The 24,101-nt window shown below is 40.2% G+C and overlaps 2 protein-coding genes across 3 annotated transcripts in view; both read left to right on the top strand.

Annotated features, from left to right (window-relative positions):
* kmt5aa (lysine methyltransferase 5Aa) overlaps window positions 1-13,665 on the top strand; it is a 123,858-nt gene extending 110,193 nt beyond the window's left edge. Inside the window, exon 8 of the mRNA XM_083983843.1 lies at window positions 13,651-13,665. The gene's annotated coding sequence lies outside the window, so the exon portion shown is untranslated. The remainder of the gene's footprint in view (window positions 1-13,650) is intronic.
* clip1b (CAP-GLY domain containing linker protein 1b) overlaps window positions 1-23,009 on the top strand; it is a 49,988-nt gene extending 26,979 nt beyond the window's left edge. For both annotated transcript variants that reach the window (XM_083983838.1, XM_083983837.1), the window contains exons 16-23: window positions 8,306-8,400; window positions 13,647-13,695; window positions 13,941-13,969; window positions 16,284-16,389; window positions 16,565-16,730; window positions 18,904-18,956; window positions 19,098-19,210; window positions 22,188-23,009. In XM_083983838.1, the coding sequence (XP_083839964.1) occupies window positions 8,306-8,400; window positions 13,647-13,695; window positions 13,941-13,969; window positions 16,284-16,389; window positions 16,565-16,730; window positions 18,904-18,956; window positions 19,098-19,210; window positions 22,188-22,434 (858 nt within the window). In that variant the 3' untranslated portion in view covers window positions 22,435-23,009. The remainder of the gene's footprint in view (window positions 1-8,305; window positions 8,401-13,646; window positions 13,696-13,940; window positions 13,970-16,283; window positions 16,390-16,564; window positions 16,731-18,903; window positions 18,957-19,097; window positions 19,211-22,187) is intronic.
* The last annotated feature ends 1,092 nt before the right edge of the window (window positions 23,010-24,101 follow it).

The raw sequence follows: 24,101 nt of genomic DNA, 5'->3' as shown, positions 1-24,101 counted from the left end.
TTCACTCACAAAATTACGGTTTTTATCTCTGAACGAGTTGTGTGTCTGTGGTGGAGGTTGATTTGAGAGCTCAGGTTTTCAGAGAGAAAACTGGAGAAAAAACAGTGAAGACACACGACACGGCAGATGTGTTATTACTTGCACACTGTATTTAAAAATGGACGTCTTGGCTCTGTCTGATTCCTGGATAATCCACAATTTAGAAAGAGGCTACGCCCTCAAATATGCAGAAGTTCTCGTTTAACCACACAAAGTTGGGATAAAATATTTGTTTAACATGAAATGATTGTGACATTGTGATTTATTCTTCATAGATGTCAAAGATGTTCAAAGTGTATTTATCTTCTCAAAACTGGCAACTGGGATTTAGTATGTGATCATTACACCTGGACAAAGGTGATTACTGATGTGTATGAATAGGAATAAAGAGAGGAATGTCACTGAAAACAAAATTCTTCCAACTTTATAGGCAATAGTGTATAATGTCAGATCAGTCTCAAATAAAAAATGCACACAGAAGGATTCATAAAAATATTTGTTGTTCTATCTTAACGTAAAAAAAACTCTGCATATAGATAAATTAGGTTAACGAGTGTGTTTCTAATGCACACACAGATAATATATAAAATGGAAAAACACTAATATACTGTATGTGTTTAAAATAATTTGCAGCTTTTATCAAAACTGATGCACATTGTCACATTTACACACAAACATGCATCTAGAAACTGTGGTGTGTGAGACTCTGCATCCATAAACTGATTTTTTAATTAATAAAATAAATATGAAAATCAAATATATTTATCTCCCTCCTTTTAATGACAAGACCATCAGAAGTGAATCCACTCTGTAACCAGCGGCGTCTTCCTGCAGCGTGAGGGGGACGGAGCTCCTTGAACGCATCGTTTGTGCGTCACTGTGCGTGAAAAGGTTGTTGTTGTTGTTGCACATGCACAAACACACGTTCAGCTTCAGTGTCCTGCAGCTTTTTCTTGTTGTGTATGATTCACACACACACACACACACACACACACACACACACACACACTGACTCTGTGACGGTGAGAGTTCGCAGGTCGTCGTTAGATCAGCCGCTCATGATGCACTGCACTCGCTCCCTCCCTCTCTCTCTCTCTGTCCGTATCACATCTGTAGCTCCAGGTTCCAGATGTTGAGCCTCGTGACAGATGTGGAGATCAGAGTCACCGTCAACATGCTCTCTCTCTGTTTGTTTGATGTTTGATGCATCGTGTCTGAGCTTAACTCTGTTTCACGCAGCGTGTTTCAGTCTCAGGACCGCGACCGTCATGAGAGTTTAGTTGATCATTTCATGCCTCTGTTACAGTGTCAACCTGAACATGGTTTAATAACACACACACACACAGACACACACACACAGACACACACACACACACACACACACACACACACACACACACACACACACACACACACACACACACACACACACACACACACACCGTATTAAGAAGAAGATGAAGAGACATTTGGCTTTGACACTAAACCCATGATGCTAACGTCAATAGATAAATATCAGACATGAAGTATGTGCTGTAGTCGAGACCACCTGACCCGAGACCAAACCAATGTGAGACCATTTTAATTTAGTCCTCATAATGATCATGTGACTTGATATTTACATTATTCCTCCTCAGCTTAAAAGAAAAGATGACTTTATATAAAATCTAAACCATATTTAACGTAAACAAAGTTTGTATTGAGCAGAAGAACACAGCACAGAAGCTGCCTAACCCTAGTTTTCAGACGGTTACACAAGCAGATACTGTAGTAGAATAAGTTTAATTATCTTAAAGTTGTTGAATTACATCACATAAACCAAAGTGAGCGAGTTAAAGAGACATTTGTGGTTTAAAAAAAAAAAAAGAAGCTAGAAAAGAAAGAAAAATCCAGCGTCCAGCTCGACCGAGACAAGACCAAGACCTTGAAAATGTACCATGACACTATATATAATAAGTAAAATATATCATTATAATAATAATAATAATAATAATAATAATAATAGATAAAGAGAAATATATTAAATTATTCAGTAGTTTGCGGAAAGAAGACCGTAACATGATGATGTCGTTAAAAGACGACCAGTCAAACCTGAAATGTTGCAAACCGACGGAGAAATAGTGACGGAAATCTGACATTTCTGTTAGTTTCATGCAGATGTTTTAACGATTATGCAGAATAATTAGGCGATGATGTAATAACTGTGACAGGTTTCCTGCTGCTCAACCTCAGAGCAGGATTTTATTTTAGCTTTTACAGATGTAACGAGTCTGAAATCGGCTGTGAAGGTGAAGTGTGAGTTTATCGCCCTCTAGTACCAGTTTAATGAACTGAAAACAGACTCGTTACAGAAACACAGGGACAGTTCAATGTGTTTATTAATATATGTTGTGTAATTTCTCCACTGACATGTTCATAATTCATATTCACTGATTATATAATTATGCAAATGAGCTAGTTCCTGCCGTGTTTAAGTATTTACCAGCCGTTTAAATACACACAAGCATGTAGGTTGTAAAATAATGAATAAACTGGATTAAACATGTTCGTCAGCAGAGGAGGGTGTTTATAAACAAATACCTAATACGGACATAGATATTTAACACTTTGTTTATTGGATTTTGATTATTTGAATAGACAACAAACTAACTAACTAATAACACAACATTCTTGGAAGACAAAGAATAAAAATAGATAAAATACATATTAATAATAATGATAATATATAAGAAATACATTAAATTATTCATTAGTTTACACAAATACAAACTTATGCACAGGAAAAGTATATGTGTATATACAGTATATACATGCACATCCATAATACATAATACACAATAAATTAAGCTTTTATTTAAAAGAAAGGTTATAATCTGTTCTCTATCAGATATTTAATATGAATATAAAATGTTATTATTGCAGCTCTGATGTGTCTGAGGAGTTGTTTAAAGGGATAGTTCACCCAAAATTCAAATTTCTCATTATCTCATTATCTACTCACCCTCATGTCGACTAAGGGCTGCGAGAAGTTTCAGAGTCCTCCGTGGCTTCTCTGAGTTACAGCGGGGCTCCGTGCAGCACTGCATGTCCATATGACGGTAGCAAACGGGGCTCACTTTTCTTCGTCCAAAAAGACACACCAAAAAACATCCAAATACCTCCATAGTGCTCGTCTGTAATGTCCCTCTTGTATTGAAGCCCCAACATGAGAAATAGTTCAGAAAAAAATTAAATAAGTCTATATTTTAAGCTTATTTGTAGCGGAAGCTCCCAGTGTTGCTCTACTGGAATCTCGCGCGATTTGCGGAGCCGTGAACTGGGTGTCAATGCAAATCGCACGAGATTTGCACAGACACAGGCAAAGCAGTGAACTGAGACACTGGGAGCTTCTGCTACAAACAAGCTTAAAACATAGACTTTTTTTCTTGTTTCTCATGTTGGGGCTTCAATACAAGAGGGACATTACAGACGAGCAGTATGGAGGTATTTGGATGTTTTTTGGTGTGTCTTTTTGGACGAAGATGAAGTGAGCTCCGTTTGCTACCGTCATATGGACATGCAGTGCTGCACGGAGCCCCGCTGTTACTCAGAGAAGCCACGGAGGAGCGAGTAGATAATGAGTGAAATTTGAATTTTGAGTGAACTATCCCTTTAAGTTCATATCAGCCTCCAACTGTATCAACACTGTGTTTTACAGATTATTTAGGTGAATATAAAGTGTGATCAAGGTTTCTGTTTATTTATCAGCAGTTATTTCAGAGGGAGCTGAGTTTTTTTAAAGTTAATATGCAAATATTCTCCGACAGTAAACGGCAGTAAACTTCTCCGACGCCGACGCCGGACGAACAGGAAAAACCTGAAGACGTGATGATTGAAGGTCGAGGGTTAAAAAGGGTTAAAACAAACAACGAACGGTTTAATGTTCATCATGTAGGCAGAAAGCAGAGAGAGGATCAGAGCAACACACACATGAAACATTTACAGCTACAACACACACACACACACTCTGACATGTGCAGGATTACATCACAACCTACAGCATCATGACCGAGTGGAGGGAGGAGGCAGATGTGAGAGCGTCGCTGCTGAATAATTGCTCTACAATGAGTGTGCGTGTTAGTGTGTGTGTGTGTGTGTGCGTGTGTGTGTGTGTGTGTGTGTGTGTGTGTGTGTGTGTGTGTGTGTGTGTGTGTCTGTGTGTGTGTGTTGATGCGTGGCTGGACAGAACATTGCTTCAGTTAATGGACGGTTGAGTTGAGTTGAGTTGCGATCGGCTTCTTTTGTCTCGTCCTGACAAACGTCTGTTGGATCAACAATAACACTCCGTTCATCTATCGATCGATCACCAGCAGCAGTTATTAAAACTGATTATTGATTATTAATGTTTTTAACCAAATTGACACATCTCTTAACTGGTTAAAGGGATAGTTCAACATTTTGGCAAATTGTCCCATTGCCATAATCCCTATAGTCATAGCAGTAGGTTCGTTACCTTTAATTGTCGGTGCAAGCTATTCTTAGAACGGCGGAGCAGAGCCGCGAGCTGTTCAGAGCTACGCTACGGAGGCTAATGGGATTTCTTGTTTTCTCCCATCAAAATCATCAAATACACAATCCAACAACTCCACAACGCTCTGGTGGACAAGTTGTGACCTGCACATTCACCACGCTATGAGATAATAACACAACGTTACCAGACAGAGTTGTTTTAGAGGAAAATTCATGCAAAACCGCTGATGCACGTTTCCGACGGGGGCAGTTTTTCATCAAACAGTCTCTGTATCTCAGATTTTTTGATTATAAATGGAGAAATGTGTGATTTTGATTTATTTATCATTTCTACAATAATAATAATCAGTAGATTGATGAATTAATATTGAAAATATTTATTAGTTATATATCTGAATATCTCTGAACTTCAGGTTTTGTAGCCGAGGAGACAGAGACGCTGTTGTTTTTATTCAGTTGTGTTATTGTTCACTGTTTTCAGTCAGTCAGATCCACTGGTTTTCTTTATGTCTCATTGTGAGAGCTCATGAATATTTCTAAACTTTAGAGAAATGATCGACCAACAGAAAAACAGTGATTTTTCACACCATTTTATTTAATTTAATTTATTCGTGTATTTGAACGGGACTGTGCATATTAATGAACGAACGTACAATAACAGGATTGTTGTTGTAAAACAAACAAACACTGGATTTGGCACAACTGCTCATTTCCATCCGTCGCCACTAATGTCTTATTGTCCTAAGTTCTTGCAAAACGTTTACTGATGCAGTTTCCCTTCTGCAAATGGCAAATAAACTGACTCTGACTCTGACATTGAAAGAAAACATCAAACTAATATTATATATAGACATTATTATTATTTAATACATACACTATTATTATATTATATAATATTATATTATATCATATTATATTATATTATATTCATATTCTTATATATACAGACATGAAAACAGTTCAATATCACATAAAAACAACAGCTGATATAGAATCAAACGGTGCTGAGCAGGTGAAGAGTTTGTTGTTTCAGTTGTGAAGAGACGATGAGTCAGAGTGTTGTTGTTGTTGTTGTTGTTATTGTTGCTTCCTGAGAGGAAACACACACAGGCAGTGAAGTCACAGCTGCTGAAGCCGTGATTCACCATGAATGAACGTGCGAGTGTGTGTGTGTCGGAGAGAGAGGAAACAAGATTGTGAGCAGCAGATCAGTGACGGTGGTGGTGGGGGGTGTAGGGGGGTAAAGGGGGGGGGGGGGTGGAGCTTATTCAGGGTTACATAATGGAAGTGCTTGGCTTCTTTAACCCGACTGTGTGTGTGAGAGAGAGAGATAGAGGGAGAGAGAGAGAGGGAGGCTGCTCAGGCGACTCTCTCTCCGTTTGCCTCTCGCAGTCGAGCGCGACGGAGGACGAGAGAGAGCTGATGGTTTATTGATGCTCGCTGTGTTTGTCTGAGTAGAGAGAGAGAGAGGGAGAGAGAGAGAAAGAGAGAGAGAGAGAGAGAGAAAGAAAGGGGAGAGGAGGTGTAGAGGTGTAGTAACAACTCTTCCTCTGAGCTGTAACGCTGAGCTTGTAACGGAGCAGCGGAGTGGAGGTATGGACGTAGCTGCTCTGCATCAGGGTTTCTCCTCCAGCATCTACTCCTCCTCCTCGCCTCGCTACCAGGTAACGAGTCACTCTCACCTGTCCCGCGTCGCCACGGCAGCCGAGAGGTCGAGGTCGTCTGCTGATGATGATTATTATTATTATGGTTGATTATTATTATGGAGTTTGATTTAAAGTCTGAACATCCTGCAGCGTTTGTGTTTGTGTCCAGCGTGCAACTACAGTAATGACCTCTGTGTACTTGTACAGCTCTACATGTGAGGACCAGTTTGAGTTTTAAACCGTCAGCGTGAGGACGTTTTGGCCGGTTCTCACTTTCTCAGACCCGTCCCAAGCGCTGTTTGAGGGTTAAGACTTTATAACAACTAGGTTATTATAATTTAGTGCAATATTAGACACACATCTGCATCTGCATGTGCAATCGTGTGCCATTGGGCATAGTGCAATTTAAGTCAATCCTGCACTTTATTAGGGCATCGTGCAATCAGAATGAATTTAATCTTGCACATAGCACTTTAATTAGCACTGTAGCACTTTATAACTGTTCTGTAATCTCTTGGTCCCCTTAATACTTTTTCAGCCATTTATATGTAAGTTACTCATGTCATATCTATGTTTGTGTAAGATGTCAAGGTGTTATCATGATGCATTGTTCTATTGTCGTAGTCCTGCCTCTTGTGCTTTTATCTTCATGTTTTTATGTTTAACATCAACCTGCCAATGGGACTGGGGATGGAAATTAGCCACTTGGCTGCAATCCCACATATTTACACAACAGTGTTCAGCAATATGTACTGCTCTCATTTTAAAATAAATCAATCTGAAATCTGAAATAATTAGCTTTAAATTAGGTTAAGAGTAATGTTTAAGGGTTAGGGTAAGGTGCTAAAGGGAATACATTATGTCAATGAGTGTCCTCACAAAGATAGCCATACAAACGTGTGTGTGTGTGTGTGTGCAGCTCGGCATCTTTGTGTGTGTATTTTGCATATGTGCATGGTGTGTGTGTGTGTGTGTGTGTGTTTCAGCGTGGCCTAGATCTCACTGAGGTGTGAGAGAGACTCACGTGTGAGGAAACACACACACATCGACAGTGTGAATCATCACACATGAGTTTTTATTTATTTGATTATATATTTATTTCTTCTCCATGTCGTCCGGGGCCGGTTGCAGCAGCAGCAGCAGCAGCAGCAGCAGCAGCAGCAGCATTGATTTCAGAGACATCGTCAGTGTTAATGAATTATTGAACGTTGCTGTTTTAAAGCTCCGGCTGCACGTGTCTGACGGGGCGTTCGCTGGCTTCAGGACAAACCAGAGTCAGGACAGAAAGTTTGGGTCTCAAGCCGCCGGGGAGTTTTATATTTAGCTTCACCTGGATCCACCTCACTCACACCCAGAGACCGACAGACTCTGCTGACTCAGCGTTACCGGGTGTGATGGGATGTAATCAACGCTCGGCAGAACAGAGCAAAAAACAAAAGAAAGTAGAAGAAAAGACAGATTCTCACTCCTTAACTCAGTCTTACGTAAAGTTTCCTTCAGTATCACAGTGAAACTTGTCTGAACATCCATGGACACAGTGTAAACAAGAAGTGCTACATGTTAATACGACATGACTTTGACTTTAAAGTGTGTCAGTTTGTCAGACAAACAAAGATCGTGAACAAATATTGGCTTAAAAAGAGAGAGAATACGATCACCTGCCGTCAGCTGATGTTTGTGTCTTGCTCTTGTTTGGACTTGGAGGTTTTTCTGCCGCTTTATGATTCTCACGCAGAGTAAAAAAACACATTTTACAATTTCCCTTGTCATGCAAAAGTTACGTTTTACACTCAGCCCGATTAAAAACTTCACTTAAAAACTTAAAAACACAAAGGAAAGGAAATAGAATTCAGAGGAAACAGCAGGTTGTTGCAGCTTTAAAATAATAAAAACTGATTTAAAATTATGTTTAACCTGCTCGAGCTCCGCCAGAGGAGTAAAATCCAGTCTGAATGAGTTCTAAGCTGTGAATATAAACTCTACGTCATCATATGTGTGAATCCCCTGTTTGATTCCCTGTGTGTGTCTGTGTGTGTGTGTGTGTGTGTGTGTGTGTGTGTGTGTGTGTGTGTGTGTGTGTCTGTGTGTGTGTGTGTGTGTTGTTGTTGCAGCTGGAGGCGTTGAAGCAGCAGAACTCCAGGTACCAGGAGGAGCTGAGTCGCAGCGGCTCCGACAACCAGCGCATCGGCGTCCTCCGCCAGGGGATGTAAGTACTGATCACTCATCACTGTGACTGTGACTGGTGTGTGTTTAAAGGGATAGTTCAACATTTTGGCAAATGGGCCCATTGCCATAATCTCTATAGTTTTAAGAGTAGGTTTGTTACCTTTAATTGTCTGTGCAAGCTACTTTTAGAACGGCGGAGCAGAGCCGCGAGCTGCTCAGAGCTACGCTACGGAGGCTCATGGGATTTCTTGGTTTCCCTCATCAAACTCATCAAATACACAATCCAACAACTCCACAACGCTCTGGTGGACAAGTTGTGAGCTGCACATTCACCACGCTATGAGATAATAACACAACGTTACCAGACAGAGTTGTTTTAGAGGGAAATTCATGCAAACGCTGATGCACGTTGCCTTCAGGGACAGTTTTTCATCAAGCAGTCTCTGCATTTGCCTCTAAAACAACTCTGTCTGGTAATGTTCTGTTATTATCTCATAGCGTGGTGAATGTGCAGGTCACAAGTTGTCCACCAGAGCGTTTTGGAGTTGTTGGATTGTGTATTTGATGAGTTTGATGAGGGAAACCAAGAAATCCCGTGAGCCTCCATAGCGTAGGGCCAATTTTCCCAAATATTGAACTATCCCTTTAACAGCTCCGGTCACAGTGACCTCCAACCACACACATTACCGGGGTGGGGGGCGTCTATATAATGATTAAAAACAAACGCAGCTTGTCCTAATTACACATAATCAATGTAGATGCGTTTAAATGTCTCCACCTCTGACTCACTCCCACTGGTTAATCTGCTGCAAACGGTCGTTTAAACCCCGTAATTAGTCTCATTCTGCTGTGATGTGATTATAACAGAGTGGGCTGCAATGAACAGGACTCAGAAAGAAAAAGGTGTTAACGATTTTACATAAACGTTTTGAGCACATGTAGACAAACTAATGTGATTATAACAGAAATTTAAACCAATCTGTGTCAATATTCGTTCTTTGTTGTGTCGTAGCGGAGCGAGACTTTAATGTTCTTTATCTCTGAATAAGAAATGAATGAATATCCATTAATCTGAGTGGAAAAAATAGAAATAGACTCTTTCTAAAATATGAATCCAGTAATAGATTAAAGAATATAATATATAAGTAATAATAGGAAATAAGATTATGATGCTGTTTCGATGCAGGGTAAAAATATTCCACCTTTTTCACTTTGTTGTGTTTGTGGTGGAGCTCCGGTTTGATGTCGCTCTATTTATAGATCTGGTGTGTGTGTGTGTGTGTGTGTATCTGTGTGTGTAGGTATGTGTGTGTTTGTGTGTGTGTGAGTCTTTACATCATCTTGCCACGCCTCCCCCGAGTCATCAAGCTGTCATCAAAACATCAAGACATGGAGGAGGAGTGACGTTACGTTACACACCTCAGTGACTTGTTTACATGTTTCCTCCACACACACACACACACGCACGCACGCACACACACACACACACACACACACACACACACACACACACACACACCTCCGTCCTGTCTCCACCCGACATTGTGTTTGTTCCTCCTCCGTCCTTCCTCCGTCTGCTGCTCTTATGTAATCGCTCCGACTCTCCTCCTAGGACGGCCTGGCTCCAACATGGCCGCCGCTCTGTCGCTATGACATCACAGTGTGTGTGTGTGTGAGAGTGTGTGTGAGAGTGTGTGTGTGTGTGCGTGTGTGTGACTTTGAGTTTTTTTGTTTGGGTGGAATCAATGTGGCTTTTGTGCCATGGGGGAGCTGCTGCACAGCTGGAAGCAGCACAGCTGGATCTGCAGCCGAGTTTTAAAGTAAAGTAGGGCAGCGGTAGATTTCTGTTTCTGCCTCGTATATATTTATTTAAATGCAAATAACTTGATGTTTTCTTCTTTTTTTTCTGCGTTTAGAGCTTAAAGCTGATTATATTTTATATATTTCTCTTCTTGTCTTGAAAATCCCATTAAAAAAACGGCCGAAAACAAACAGTTGTTTCCTAAAACCATTAAAAACTCATCAGTGTGTTCCCTCATCACACTGTGGTTTATTCTCTCACACACTGAATGTGGATGATTAAACCGCCGCTGAAAATAGTTCCCTCGCCAGCAGCAGCAGCAGAGTAATAAAAATCTTAGCGTGTCGTTTTAAAGCCGTGTCTTTATCTTCAGCTCTTGATGCAGCGTGAAACTTTAAACTCGTTGGTTTCGGTCTCGTCCTGGTTCAGGATTTTGTTTTTTATGGCTCTTTACTTGTTCTCATCATCGAGTCGTTTACTTCAGGTCACTTGTTCTGGTCTATAAAATTAAAATAACTCCCAGAGTGACACATTAAAATGTTTTGTTAAACTGATCGTCAGTCCTAAACCCAAATATGTTCATTATTATTATGAGATATGACATGAATATTTTGCATTTTTGCTTAAAGGGGTAGTTCAACATTTTAGCAAATTGGCCCATTGCCATAATCCCTATAGTCATAGCAGTAGGTTTGTTACCTTTAATTGTCGGTGCAAGCTACTTTTAGAACGGCGGAGCAGAGCCGCGAGCTGCTCAGAGCTACGCTATGGAGGCTCATGGGATTTCTTGGTTTTCCTCATCAAACTCATCAAATACACAATCCAACAACTCCACAACTCTCTGGTGGACAAGTTGTGAGCTGCACATTCACCACGCTATGAGATAATAACAGAACATTACCAGACAGAGTTGTTTTAGAGGCAAATACAGAGACTGTTTGATGAAAAACTGTCTCTGAAGGCAACGTGCATCAGCGGTTTTGCATGAATTTCCCTCAACAACAACTCTGTCTGGTAACGTTGTGTTATTATCTCATAGCGTGGTGAATGTTTGATGAGGGAAACCAAGAAATCCCATGAGCCTCCGTAGCGTAGCTCTGAGCAGCTCACGGCTCTGCTCCGCCGTTCTAAAAACAGCTTGCACCGACAATTAAAGGTAACAAACCTACTCCTAAACGTATAGGGAATTATGGCAATGAGCCAATTTGCCAAAATGTTGAACTATCCCTTTAAGAAATAACCAAAACTAAATAATTAAAAGGAGATTTTCCTTAAGAAAACTAAATATATTATAACCAGAGCTGCTTTTTCTGCTTGAATCAGAAGAATATGAAACTAAAGTGTTGTTCCTTCCTCTCCTCTGTGTCGTGTCAGAGAGCAGGACGCCGCAGCGCCACGGTGAAATGTAATTATCATCATGCAGATCCAGATATTTCACACAGAGGCTGCTCAGACTGGGACATTAGTCACACACACACACACACACACACACACACACACACACACACACACACACACACACACACACACACACACACACAGGCAGCTTCACAGTGACCCACATGGAGCCAAACTCTGTTTCTCCAGAAAATCATTTTAGTTCCAGCTTCTAAAAATAGACGAGACGCCGTCTGATGAACGATCATCTGCTCAGATTACTGTATCGGCTCCCTGATCCTGGATCAGCGCCGAGCAGCAGCAGATGGTTTTAAATGATCTGTTGGATTATGATCGTTATGAATCAACTCACACACACACGCTGCTGTTTAATGTTTAATAGAATCACTACATCTGTGGTTCAGACTGAAAAGAGACCATCTATAAAACATGAGAAAATGTTAAAACCACAACCTGAAGCTGCTGAAATATTTATATTTACTCATTCGTGTACAACATATACAACATATGCATTCAAAATACAATGAATTTTACTTGTGCAGCCTCTAAAAACAATACTCACATTCACACACGCTCACATAAATATATTAAAAACAGAGTCCAATATTGCATGTACAGTACAGTTGTCCTGGCTGGTTCAGTTCTGTAACAATAACAACATATAACAGTACAATCTACACAGACACAGACACACACACACATAGACTTGTTCTCTCTTAGTTTTGTTTGTGAAACACTTTGGTGATTTTTCAGCTGCTACATGAATGAAATAAACTTGAAACTTGAAAACGTAAAACAAACTCAACATGAGGCGCAGACATAGTCAATTAGTAACAACATCAATAATGATATTAATAATAATGATAATAATGTTGTTTTTCTAAACCAATATTCCTGTTTTTTCTTTCTTTTTCTTTCCTTTTTATTTATTGAGAATATTTGTAAGTTCTGTACATAAACTGAGAAAAAAAAGGATGAAAAGCTGCCAGAAGCCATTAGAAAAGCTGACTCTGTTGAGGCTTTCAAGAAGCACCTTAAGACCCATTTTTATGTTTTGGCTTTTAATTAGCACCTAATCTGTTTTTAATATACATGCGATAACCCTGGGATTTAATAATTTGTATCTCTTCTTTTGATTAATTGAAGTGTATGATGTTGTTGCATTGTATTGATGTTGGTTTATGCCTATGTGAAGCACTTTGGTGCAAATGCTCTTTGCTTTTAAGGTGCTATATGAATAAATTAAACTTAAACTTAAAACAAAAGACAAAAACAAACACAGAACAAATAAACAAACATGAGATGATGAGTTTAACTAATTCAAGACGAAATACCATAAACTCTTACTTCTTGATTGTTACATATTCAAAATAAACATAAATACATGAACATAAAGAACCGATGCATCCAGACAGGCACATGTAACTGAACTTTACCATCAGGCCTCAATAAACTAGTTGATTTGCAGAGAGAATGCGGATCTATACATATCATCTTTATTTTATCTCGAAAAAGAGTAGTAGTAGAAATCCTTATTTACACTAGTGTTGAGAAGAATTTACAGCAACGCAACAAAACACAAAACAATATTTAAGTAAAGAAAACAAAGAAATAGATGAAAGAAACTATTAGGAAAAATAAAACAATGAATAAATACAGTAAAAAAAGATGTAGTGGAGTTAAAAACAGTTAGAATCAAATAAATTGAGCTTCACAACTTCATATTAATATGAACTCAAATAAGAGAATATGAATATAATGATAATTTAACCTCCTTTTTTTTTAAACGCTCATAAGTTTTATCAGAGACGATGCTTCAGTCACTTTCTATAGATTTTCTAGTATTAACAACAGATAAAACGGCGTCTGTGGCGTCTTTCAGCTCAGTGATTTATCTTTCTCTGATGTACAGTACATGGATGTGTTTAATGCTGCTAAAACTGTGTGTGTTGGAACAGATGTGCAGCACAGAGTGAACATCTGGCACCAGACTTAAGATTTAAAGCATATAGATGTCGACATAGAAACCAGAGGAACCTGAGCAGCTCTTTAAAAAACTGTGTCACCTCCTGTTTGTTTTGTTCCAGAGAGGAGCTGAAGCTGAACTCCCAGAAGCCTCAGCACCTGGACGACCAGGTAGAACAACCTCTCTCTCTCTCTCTCCAAATATCTGAATACGTTACGTAAAACCAGTTCCCCTTCTTCGTCCCCGTTAGTTAAACTTAGATCTGGGTTCGTTAAACTTGTGATGTGATTAATGAGGTTTGTCGTGTTGAGGATCGACCTCCTGCTGAGACTGGATCTCACAGCTCAGACGGGTTTAAAGTCTCTATTTTAACTCACTCACTCACTCGGTGTCGGTGTTGGTGTGTGTGTTTCAGCACAACGAGGAGGCAGACATGAAGACCAGGTAAGAACAGAACAACGTTTTCTTTAATTGTTTAGTCATATTTTGACTTTTTAACTCACTCTTTTATAGTTTAACTCTGATCCAGTCTTACAAAATAGAAATTAATCTGATTTTCATTCATTTATTTCTCATGTAACAGTGAAAGTTCAGTAGAAAGTTGATTTACTATTCCTTTCAGACTTGGGCTGATAATCAATATTTTCATTATTATTACCTCCTAATTGGCATTTGCAAACCGCACATAATCAATAAATAGATTATAACTCATAATATGAGACTTTAATTTACAACCTGAGCAGCTGATTCTGATTCATAAAACTTTATCTAAATTTTCTTTGACGTTTCTTTCACATACATAAAAACAATCGTCAGATACTCTGACTAAAAGTGCATATTCTTAAAAACTAGTGTTAAATTAAAAAAGTATGAAATGTGTAAAGTGTCATATTAGTGCAAAATAATATAAATGTTTGACATGAAATGAAATCAATAAATATCTGAAATATTGACAGTTGAAAACTATTTGATCTAAATGTTAAACAATCAACTTAACTGGAGGTCGTAGAGAAATGTGACAGAGTGATGCGTCTCTTCGCTCAGAAACAATCTTTGTCAGAGTCAATTAAATTAAACCAGGGTCGTTACAGTATAAATAAATAAATTATTGATTAACTGGACTTCAGACTAACAGCTGCTACAGGACGAGAAGCTGCTGACGTTCGTTACCTCGTTCATTGATAACGAGGAGAAACATTGACGATGACGATGAGCTGAACAGAAACTAAATCTGAGGAAGACGAGTCGTTTAGTTTCTGTTTCACTACAAATCTGAGGTTTCAGTTTCTAAATCCGTTCGTCGCGTCGTTGTTGGTTTTTTATTCTGAGTCTGAGCTTCAGTCGGGATCAGAGGATTAAAACGTCTCCGACGGAGGAAGAGGAGGAGGAGAGGGAATGTGGAGGAAAGTGGAGGAAGAGGAGGAGGAGGAGGAGGAAGAGTGGAGGATCAAAGAGGAGCGACAGAAGTGAAGAGGGAGGGATGAGAGGAGCAGCTGGTGTTAGAGCGGAGGGAGAGGAAGAGGATGAAGAGGAGGAGAAAGGAAGAAAAGGAGAATGAGGAGGAAGAGGAAGAGAAGAATGAGGAGGAGGATGATGAGGATGAGAAAGGAGGAAGAGGAGGAGGAGGGAAAAGATGAGAGAGGAGGAGGAGGAAGAGGAGGAGGATGAGAAAGGAGGAGGGAGAAGAGGAGGAGGAGGAGGGAGAGGAGGAGGATGAGAAAGGAAGAGGAGGAGGGAGAGGGTGAGAAAGGAGGAAGAGAAGGAGGAGGGAGAGGATGAGAAAGGAGGAAGAGAAGGAGGAGGAGGGAGAGGGTGAGAAAGGAGGAAGAGAAGGAGGATGGAGATGGTGAGAAAGGAGGAAGAGAAGGAGGAGGAGGGAGAGGAGGAGGATGAGAAAGGAAGAGGAGGGAGAGGATGAGAAAGGAGGAAGAGAAGGAGGAGGGAGAGGGTGAGAAAGGAGGAAGAGAAGGAGGAGGGAGAGGATGAGAAAGGAGGAAGAGAAGGAGGAGGGAGAGGGTGAGAAAGGAGGAAGAGAAGGAGGAGGGAGAAGATGAGAAAAGAGGAAGAGGAGGAGGAGGGAGAAGGTAAGAAAAGAGGAGGAGGGAGGGGATGAGAAAGGAGGAGGAGGACGGAGAGGCTGAGAAAGGAGGAAGAGGAGGAGGGAGAGGGTGAGAAAGGAGGAAGAGAAGGAGGAGGAAGAAGATGAGAAAGGAGGAGGAGGGAGAAGATGAGAAAGGAGGAAGAGGAGGAGAAGGAGGATGATGAGGATGAGAAAGGAGGAAGAGGCGGAGGAGGGAGAAGGTGAGAAAAGAGGAGGAAGAGAAGGATGATGAGGATGAGAAAGGAGGAGGAGGAAGATGAGAAAGGAGGAAGAGAAGGAGGAGGGAGAGGATGAGAAAGGAGGAAGAGGAGGAGGAGGAGGGAGAAGATGAGAAAGGAGGAGGAAGAGAAGGATGATGAGGATGAGAAAGGAGGAGGAGGAAGATGAGAAAGGAGGAAGAGAAGGATGATGAGGATGAGAAAGGAGGAAGAGGAGGATGATAATAATGATGATGATGAAGATGAGGCAGAGAACAGTTTCCCAGTTGTTGCAGTTTTGGAATCTGATTGAATCTTTTGTTGCTTTTCCTGCTGCTACATGACGTCATTTAACTAACTTTAACTTTAACAAACTTTAACTAATTTAACTAAATTTAACTAAATTTATATTTAACGAACTTGAACTTTATCGTTAAACTCTTCGTTGTCGTTTCCACAGAGAAAACTTCTCCAACCAGGAAACAGCGGCTGAAGTCAAATACCAGAAATCCACTGGAGCCTTAATCTCAGACAGAGATCTGGAGCTGGAAACTCTGAGGAATGAGGTGAACACTCACACACACACACACACACACACACACACACACTCACACACACACACACACACACACACACACACACACACACACACACACACACACACACACACACACACACACACACACACACACACACACACTCTTACCCTCCTCTAACGCTGTGCTCGCTCTGCGGCGTCAGATCGCCGTCCTGCGAGGAGAGAACGCCGTTGCCAAGACGCTGCACGCGGCCGTGGAGACGCTGGAGCGAGACAAGGCTCAGCTGCAGAGCCGCGTGCTCAGCCTGGAGCAAAGGCTCATGGGAACGCCGCTCTCCGAGGGCGAGGACAGGGAGCTTCCCCCGACAGGTGAGGAGGAGGAGGAGGAGGAGGAGGAGGAGGAGGAGGAGGAGGAGGAGGAGGGCGATGAATCCAGATGTTTGTGGTCAGGGTATATACCGGCCAAAATGTGTTTTCACCGGCCACTGAACTGCTCACAACACAAAGTCATTAAAATCAGCAGTGTTTCCCCCATTGCATTATAGTTAGGTAGCTGCCTTAACAACACACATCTCCCTCCTAAACTAAATTGTTGCAATAAATATATATAAAAAAAATAGGTTTAGGTTTAAGATCAGCTGATGGAATGACAACAGACATTACATAAATAGGCTTTTGGAGGAAGATATAGTGATGTGAGTTTTGAAACTTCCATTTAAAAGTACATAGTCTGCTTCCACTGACCTGCCGCTACGGCTGGGAGAAAAAACGAGATCACTGTGTTTTGAATTTAGAAAAAAATATATACAGTATATAAATATACAGTAGATTAGCTACTGTTCATCCTACATTATTACACGGCTCTATTGAATCCTGCTCTCTGATTGGTCCAGCGCTGCGTTCTGCGGTCTGTTATTTCTGTATAACGGACCGTCGTCATGTATAACAGACCGTTGCTAGGGACGCCGCTCTGATCAGCGCAGTACAGAAAATAGAAACTATGCAGGATATTTACCTTGTGTTTCATTTTTACCGTCATTAAACAGGGTCGGACTAATAGTGATGTTAGAGAAATGACTGGTAACTTGTTACAAGGAGAGTGGAGGCTCCTCCACATCGCTGCTGGAAACCAAACCTGCATCAGAGCCTCTGACCCGGTGTCAGCTCTCCTCTCGTCTCGGTGGCACCGCGACTCCGCGACACAAACGCATCCCGTAAACAGTAAAGTTAATCTCTTGTTTATGACAGATACGACTACACACAATACACACATTTTAACACGTGTATGGTAATCCATCGATCCACTGATTGATTATCAAAGGCTTCAAATGCACGAACGGGAGGAGGCTCGGCAAAACAGCGGAAGTGACCGGTCTTGCAGATTCGCTAAATGCAATTTTAAATCGATGAAAGTCGTATTTTGGTCAACATTATGTTTCAAATTAATTATTTCACTCGTAAACCGTGTAATAAGCGGGATAATGTACAGTTGGTCGGTTGTTATGGAGAAATAAACCCCTTCATGTTGAATGAAACCATACATACATCCATACAACCTGTCGGGGTTTATTTCTCCATAACAACCTCCGAACTATACATTATCCCTTACGTAGCCTATAGTAGGATGCAACTTTCCAGATCAAAATGAACAACACACCATAGTTGTTGTTTTTACAGCACTATATTTTACAGATTAATCAATTAGGTTGAGGTTCCCATTTGGATACATAGGTAGGCTATTAATCTAACAAACATCGCAGGCTTGGAGTGTTGTTCTCATGTCACAGATCTGACAGGCCACAGGAAAAACTTGCGGACACAGTTTACAACAAACTGATAGTCACTGACACTGTCGAGCCAAGCGTTTGAATTTCTGCCACTCTCGATGATCTCGTGATCAAAACACAGAGTTTCACCTCATCACGGGCAGAGTCGGCACCTCTTAACAGGATTGCGTTCAAGTGAATTCGGAAATACGAGACAAACCCAGTCCCGTATTGATGCAAAACAGGACAGTAACCCTACCCCTCACCATCGCGATGTGTCGCCACATAAACACGTTACCACAAGCTAACGTCGTTCGCTTCTGACTGCCTCCACTGAATGACCGACTGAACGCAAACGTTACAGCAGAAAACTTGATACATTTTCTTGAATGTTGAATCACGGAGGATAACATTCGAAACACAGTCGGTAGATGTCCTGTAGCTGTAAACTGTGTTCGTTTCACTGTTCGGCATTTATGATGTCAATTATATTATATAATGAAGTTGGCATATTTCAGCTGCCGGCCAATGGCGAGTGACCTAATCATTTTACTGGCCAAAACATATTTTTACCCGCATTTGGCGAGTGACGGGTGCTAATTTTAAACCCTGTTTGTGGTTGATCCAGATGTTTGTGGTTTATCCAGATGTTTGTGGTTTATCCAGATGTTTGTGGTTGATCCAGATGTTTGTGTTTGATCCAGATGTTTGTGGTTGATCCAGATGTTTGTGGTTGATCCAGATGTTCCTCTGAGCTGTGATGTGTCGTGTTGCAGGTGAAGCGGCGCTGCAGCAGCTGAGGGAGGAGAAGGAGTTCGCTGAGGGACAGGTGAGAGGAGGAGGAGGAGGAGGAGGCCGCCAGCCAATCAGAGCACACCGTTCTCCTCTGTGTGGTTACATCACGGTGATCTGTGTGTGTGTGTGTGTGTGTGTGTGTGTGTGTGTGTGTGTGTGTGTGTGTCTCCGTCAGATCAACTTCCTGAACAGTGTGATCGTCGACCTGCAGAGGAAGAACGAGGAGCTGAAGATCAAACTGAAGAAACTCGCTCTGGCCGAGTTCAACGGCAACGACGGGACGGACGGGTAACGACCTCACACAGTGACATGATCACACTAGTGTTTATTATCAATGAAAAACGACTTTTTTTTTAGACTTAAAGGGATAATTCACCAATTTTCTACTCACCGTCATGCCAAGGATGGGTTTGGAGAGTCATCAAAACGCTTTAGGAGTTCCAGGGGGGGTCCGGCTGGCAACAGGTTTTCATATAATGGCGGCGGATAGAGTTCACTTTTGAATCGTCCAAAACACACACTATGAAACATCCAGATACCTCCATACTGCTCGTCCGTACTGACCCAAGTGTCCTGAAGCCGCCACATGAAAAAGTTGTTCGGAAAAAATCAATGTGATCTCTGTTTTTAAGATCTCGCAGCAAATCTCGCGCAGCCACTGGGAGCTACTGCTACAACAAGGCTAAAAACAGAGATCACATACATTTTTTCCTAAGAACTTTTTCATGTGGCGGCTTCGGGACACTTGACACTTGATGATGATGACACTTGGGTCATACTTTTCTGGTATATTCAGCAGCTGATTCGACCACGTTTTTCCAAATATATGAAAAAGAAAGTCAGTGGCTGCCCCTCCCATCCCTCGGATGAGTATCATTTGTTCTATCAAATTAAAACTATCATATGTCCGGTTTACGTGGTCTATCAAGGTCAAATAAACTCAACTCAACTCACAACTTTATTTATAAAGCACTTTAAGAGCAGCCTCAGCTGGAACAAAGTGCTGTACACAAGTAAAAACAGAACATAATAAAAACAATGTAGAAACAGTAACAACATAAGACAAAAACAATATAGACACTAAAAACAATAATAATGTTAAAACAATAAAACACTAAAACAACACACACAGTCCCATGCAAATAAACTGAGAGATTTTCAAATCCGAACTTTCGAGTGAAGTCATGTGAGACTAAAAGTGATAAAAGTGAAGTTGTGTCTCTGCTCTTCAACACTTTAAACTTTACACAAAGCAACAAAGCAGAGTTTAGAGCGAGGAGGAAAGATGCTGAACCGAAGCTACAGACACACAAACACGTCAGGAATGTGTGTGTGTGTTGTTGCCTCGGAAATTTGTTTTGGCAAAACAAAAGGGAACAAACTGCAGCAGCAGATCAGCACATCTGGATCCAGACGGAGCTTCAGACAGATTGATTTAAAGGGATACGCCAACATTTTTTTTTTTTTACGTGTCTTGCCTCACTCCCGATCGGTCAAAACGGAGGGTTCAAGCCAAGACGGTTTATTTTGGTTCAAGCTAGCTACATGGAGGGTGGGTTAGCTTCCTGTTTCAAAGTAAAAGCACAAATTCTATCGTCATGGTTTTCTGTATGTAAAGGGAAACGGGTGTTTTATTTTGTGAGAGTAACCGGAAGTGCGTTGGTCACAACGGCTAGCTTGAGTAGCGCCCAATCTGTCCGAACAAAATTGTAAAATTTAGACAAATTAACGACACACTGCTGATCTAAACGGCTACTTTCTCACCTAAACATGTTTGAAATGTTGATAAAGTGATATATTTACAGAGTTTAGAGCTGAAATTAAATCAGCTTCTGACTGCTGATTTCGGCTCGGGTAGCAGGCAGGCTAACACTACCTATACCAGGGTCTTGAAAAGTATTAAAAGGTGATAAATCAATTTTGGGAAAATGAAGACCCTTAAAAAGTATTAAAAAGTATTTTCACGACTTTATAAAATCTTACATTTTGAAGGTATTTTTTCTGAATTAGCTGTTCAAGAGTTTGAGTCCTAAAAAACATAGTGACAGTGTGTGAATTTATTAGTTTTATTAAAAAACAAAGATGGACCGGTACATAAAAAAGAAAAGAAGATTGTTGTTTTGGTTTTTTGAGAGTTGAGCAATGTTTTTTTTTTTTTTTTTATTATAAACTAAACTTTGCCTTTTATTTATTATCCTAGCCTATTTTGAATTCTGTTGTATCATAGCGGTCTATAGTCTTTATCACAAACTAGAACTGTTAAGTTAAAAGTGTCACTGATGTAAATGAAGTGGCGGTGAGGTATTGAAAAATATTGAGAAAGTCTTGAAAAAGTCTTAAAAAGGTATTAGAATTAACTTCGAGATTCCTGTATATAAACCCTGTATACACTTCCAGTGTTTGAGCTAAGCTTATTATGGGCGATACGGCTCTATCTCCCTCGTTACTGCACGCACAGTCGAAAGGATGGTGTCTATCACCCCAGTTCTTAAGACCTTACATTGGCTCCCAGTCAGCTACAGAATAGATTTTAAAGTTCTGCTACTGGTTTACAAATCACTAAATGGTTTAGGTCCAGAATACATGAATGACATGTTAGTAGAGTATAAACCCAGTAGAGCTCTGAGAGCTCAGAGTTCAGACCAGACATGGTGAAGCAGCATTTAGCTGTGATGCTGCACACAACTGGAACAAACTACCAGCAGAACTGAGATCAGCCCCAACTGTAAGCACTTTTAAATCCAGGTTTAAAACATTTCTCTTTTCACGTGCTTATAGCTGAGAACTTAAAACTTTATCTATTTTCTTTTTCTTTTACTTTTATTTGCTCTTGCTTTTAACTCTGTTTTTAGTGTTTTGTTTGTTTTTATTATCCATTTTCTTTTATTTTACTTTTATTTGCTCTTGCTTTTAACTCTGTTTTTAGTGTTTTGTTTGTTTTTATTATCCATTTTCTTTTCTTTTACTTTTATTTGCTCTTGCTTTTAACTCTGTTTTCAGTGTTTTGTTTGTTTTTATTCTGTCTTATGCTTCTTTTTTTAATGTTTTTTATGTTTTATGTTTTTTTTATGTGCTTTATGTAAAGCACATTGAGTTGCCTTGGTATGAAATGCGCTATATAAATAAAGACGCCTTGCCTATCTGCTGGTCATGGACTCGGGAGTGAGGCAAGACACGAAAAAAAAAAGTTGGCATATCACTTTAAACCTGTCAGAGATGTGAACAGATGTGAACAGCTGCACCTCTTCTCCTTCTCCTTCTGTAGTTTCGAGGGTGTCGGCGTGGTGTCATCGTCCAAGCGGGAGAAGAAGGCGACGCCGCGTCTGTTCTGCGACATCTGCGACTGCTTCGACCTCCACGACACCGAGGACTGTCCCACTCAGGCCCAGAGCCCCGACTCCGTCCCCCACTCCACCTACCACGGCAGCCGCGCCGACGAGCGGCCGTACTGCGACATCTGCGAGGCGTTCGGCCACGCCACCGAGTCCTGCAACGACGACCAGACCTTCTAGAGGTTTCTACAGCAACACAGACTCTCTATCCCCTTCTTCCTCTTCCTCCTTTACGCACCTCTTCCTCCTCCTCTTCCTCCTCCTCCTCCTCTTTTCCCTCCGTCCAGCCCGACATGCCTGCAGATTTTTTCCATAACGTATTTTTATACTGTATTTATGCATCTCGCCGCCGTCCTGGTCTCTGAACATAAACTCAACGCTCAACGTCCAAATATGAAGCTGCTTCGGTGCAATATTGATGTTTATTATGACAAAAGGAATCCGTTTTTTATGGTTTTTTGTTTTTTTCGGGCTTTATTTTCTTTCTAACAAGTAAAAAAAAAACAACAAAGTGAAGCACAGTTGAAACTGAAGGGAAACTGAAGCTCCTCCTCCTCCTCCACACATTCCTCAGCCAATCAGAGAGCTGCACTGCCACTGAACTGTTTACTAGCGATTTTTTAACGGTTTAATTAGTCGAATTGAACGTATCGGTGTCACTTTAACGTTTCCATTTGTCATTTTTATGAGGAAAAAAGTCAAATAATCAAATTTTAAATTGAGGAAAAATTGTTGAAATTTGACCAAAAACAAAAGTTTGAATATATAAAGTTATATTTTGTAGAAAAAGTTTAAACTTTAATAACTTCTAAACACGTTCTGTTAGAATATTTTATGACTTTATGTTCATGTTATATTCAAAGTATCACATCATTTTGAAAAGTATTTCTTTTCATTGTAACTCAGTATGATGTAGAAATATTACAGCTCATAACAACACAATTTAACTCTGATTTTGATGATATTCCTGTAACTTAAAATATAAATATGCTATAAATATAAGATATTTGACTTTTTTATTGAAACATTTCAGGATTTTATTTTCATATTTTATTCAGAAATATTAATATTAATAATAATACAACAGCATAATGTTATTATTGTTCTCAAGATGTTAAAAATTAACTCTGGAAATATGAAGCTGTGTCTCTGTAATATTAAAACTTTATTCTTATTTTGACTAATTTCATTAACACTAACATTTTATGGCTTAATATTCATGTTTTATTCAGTTATATTAAACCATCTAATGTAGAAACATTATAGCTACTCTTTATTTAACTTTTTTCTTGAAATATTACGACTTAATTCTTAATACAAAACAATTTAATATTTGATGCATTTTGACTTTTTTTCTCATGAATGTTTGACTTGTAATTTTTGACATATTCTGACTTTTCCGTGGCGTTGATCCTCCGTCGCCATAACAACTAAACATGAGGGAGGTTCAGCCTTGACCTTTTTTTCCCCAGAGCTTTAAACTCTTTAGACTCTCACAGAGTTTACAGACTGAAAGTTAAACTGTGAGAGGGAAGTGAAATCTTCAGAGAAAGAAAGACAGTAAGTGGACCTTTAAATTTAAAGGGACATTTCATTATTTTACACAAACGGGTCAGTTTTATTCGTTTACTCACTTTTCTCTGCAGACAACAAAGTCACTACGAGGTCCACTGAATTTTCATTCTGGAGCTTTCAGTCGTATCACACATGATCTTCCTCCTCTGTTGCCATGGAATCAGAGTCGTCCTTCCCAAATATCCATCCTTTTTTTTTTGCTTTAAAACTTTCAGACCTTTGCTATTCCATGACGACTGGGGGCGACTCGGCTGAAAGCTCCAGAACAGACA

The sequence above is a fragment of the Trachurus trachurus genome (genome assembly GCF_905171665.1).
Source record: "Trachurus trachurus genome assembly, chromosome: 12".
Taxonomy (NCBI): Eukaryota; Metazoa; Chordata; class Actinopteri; order Carangiformes; family Carangidae; genus Trachurus; species Trachurus trachurus.
Note: the sequence above shows the minus strand (reverse complement) of the source record. Positions and strands in the feature narration are given on the sequence as shown.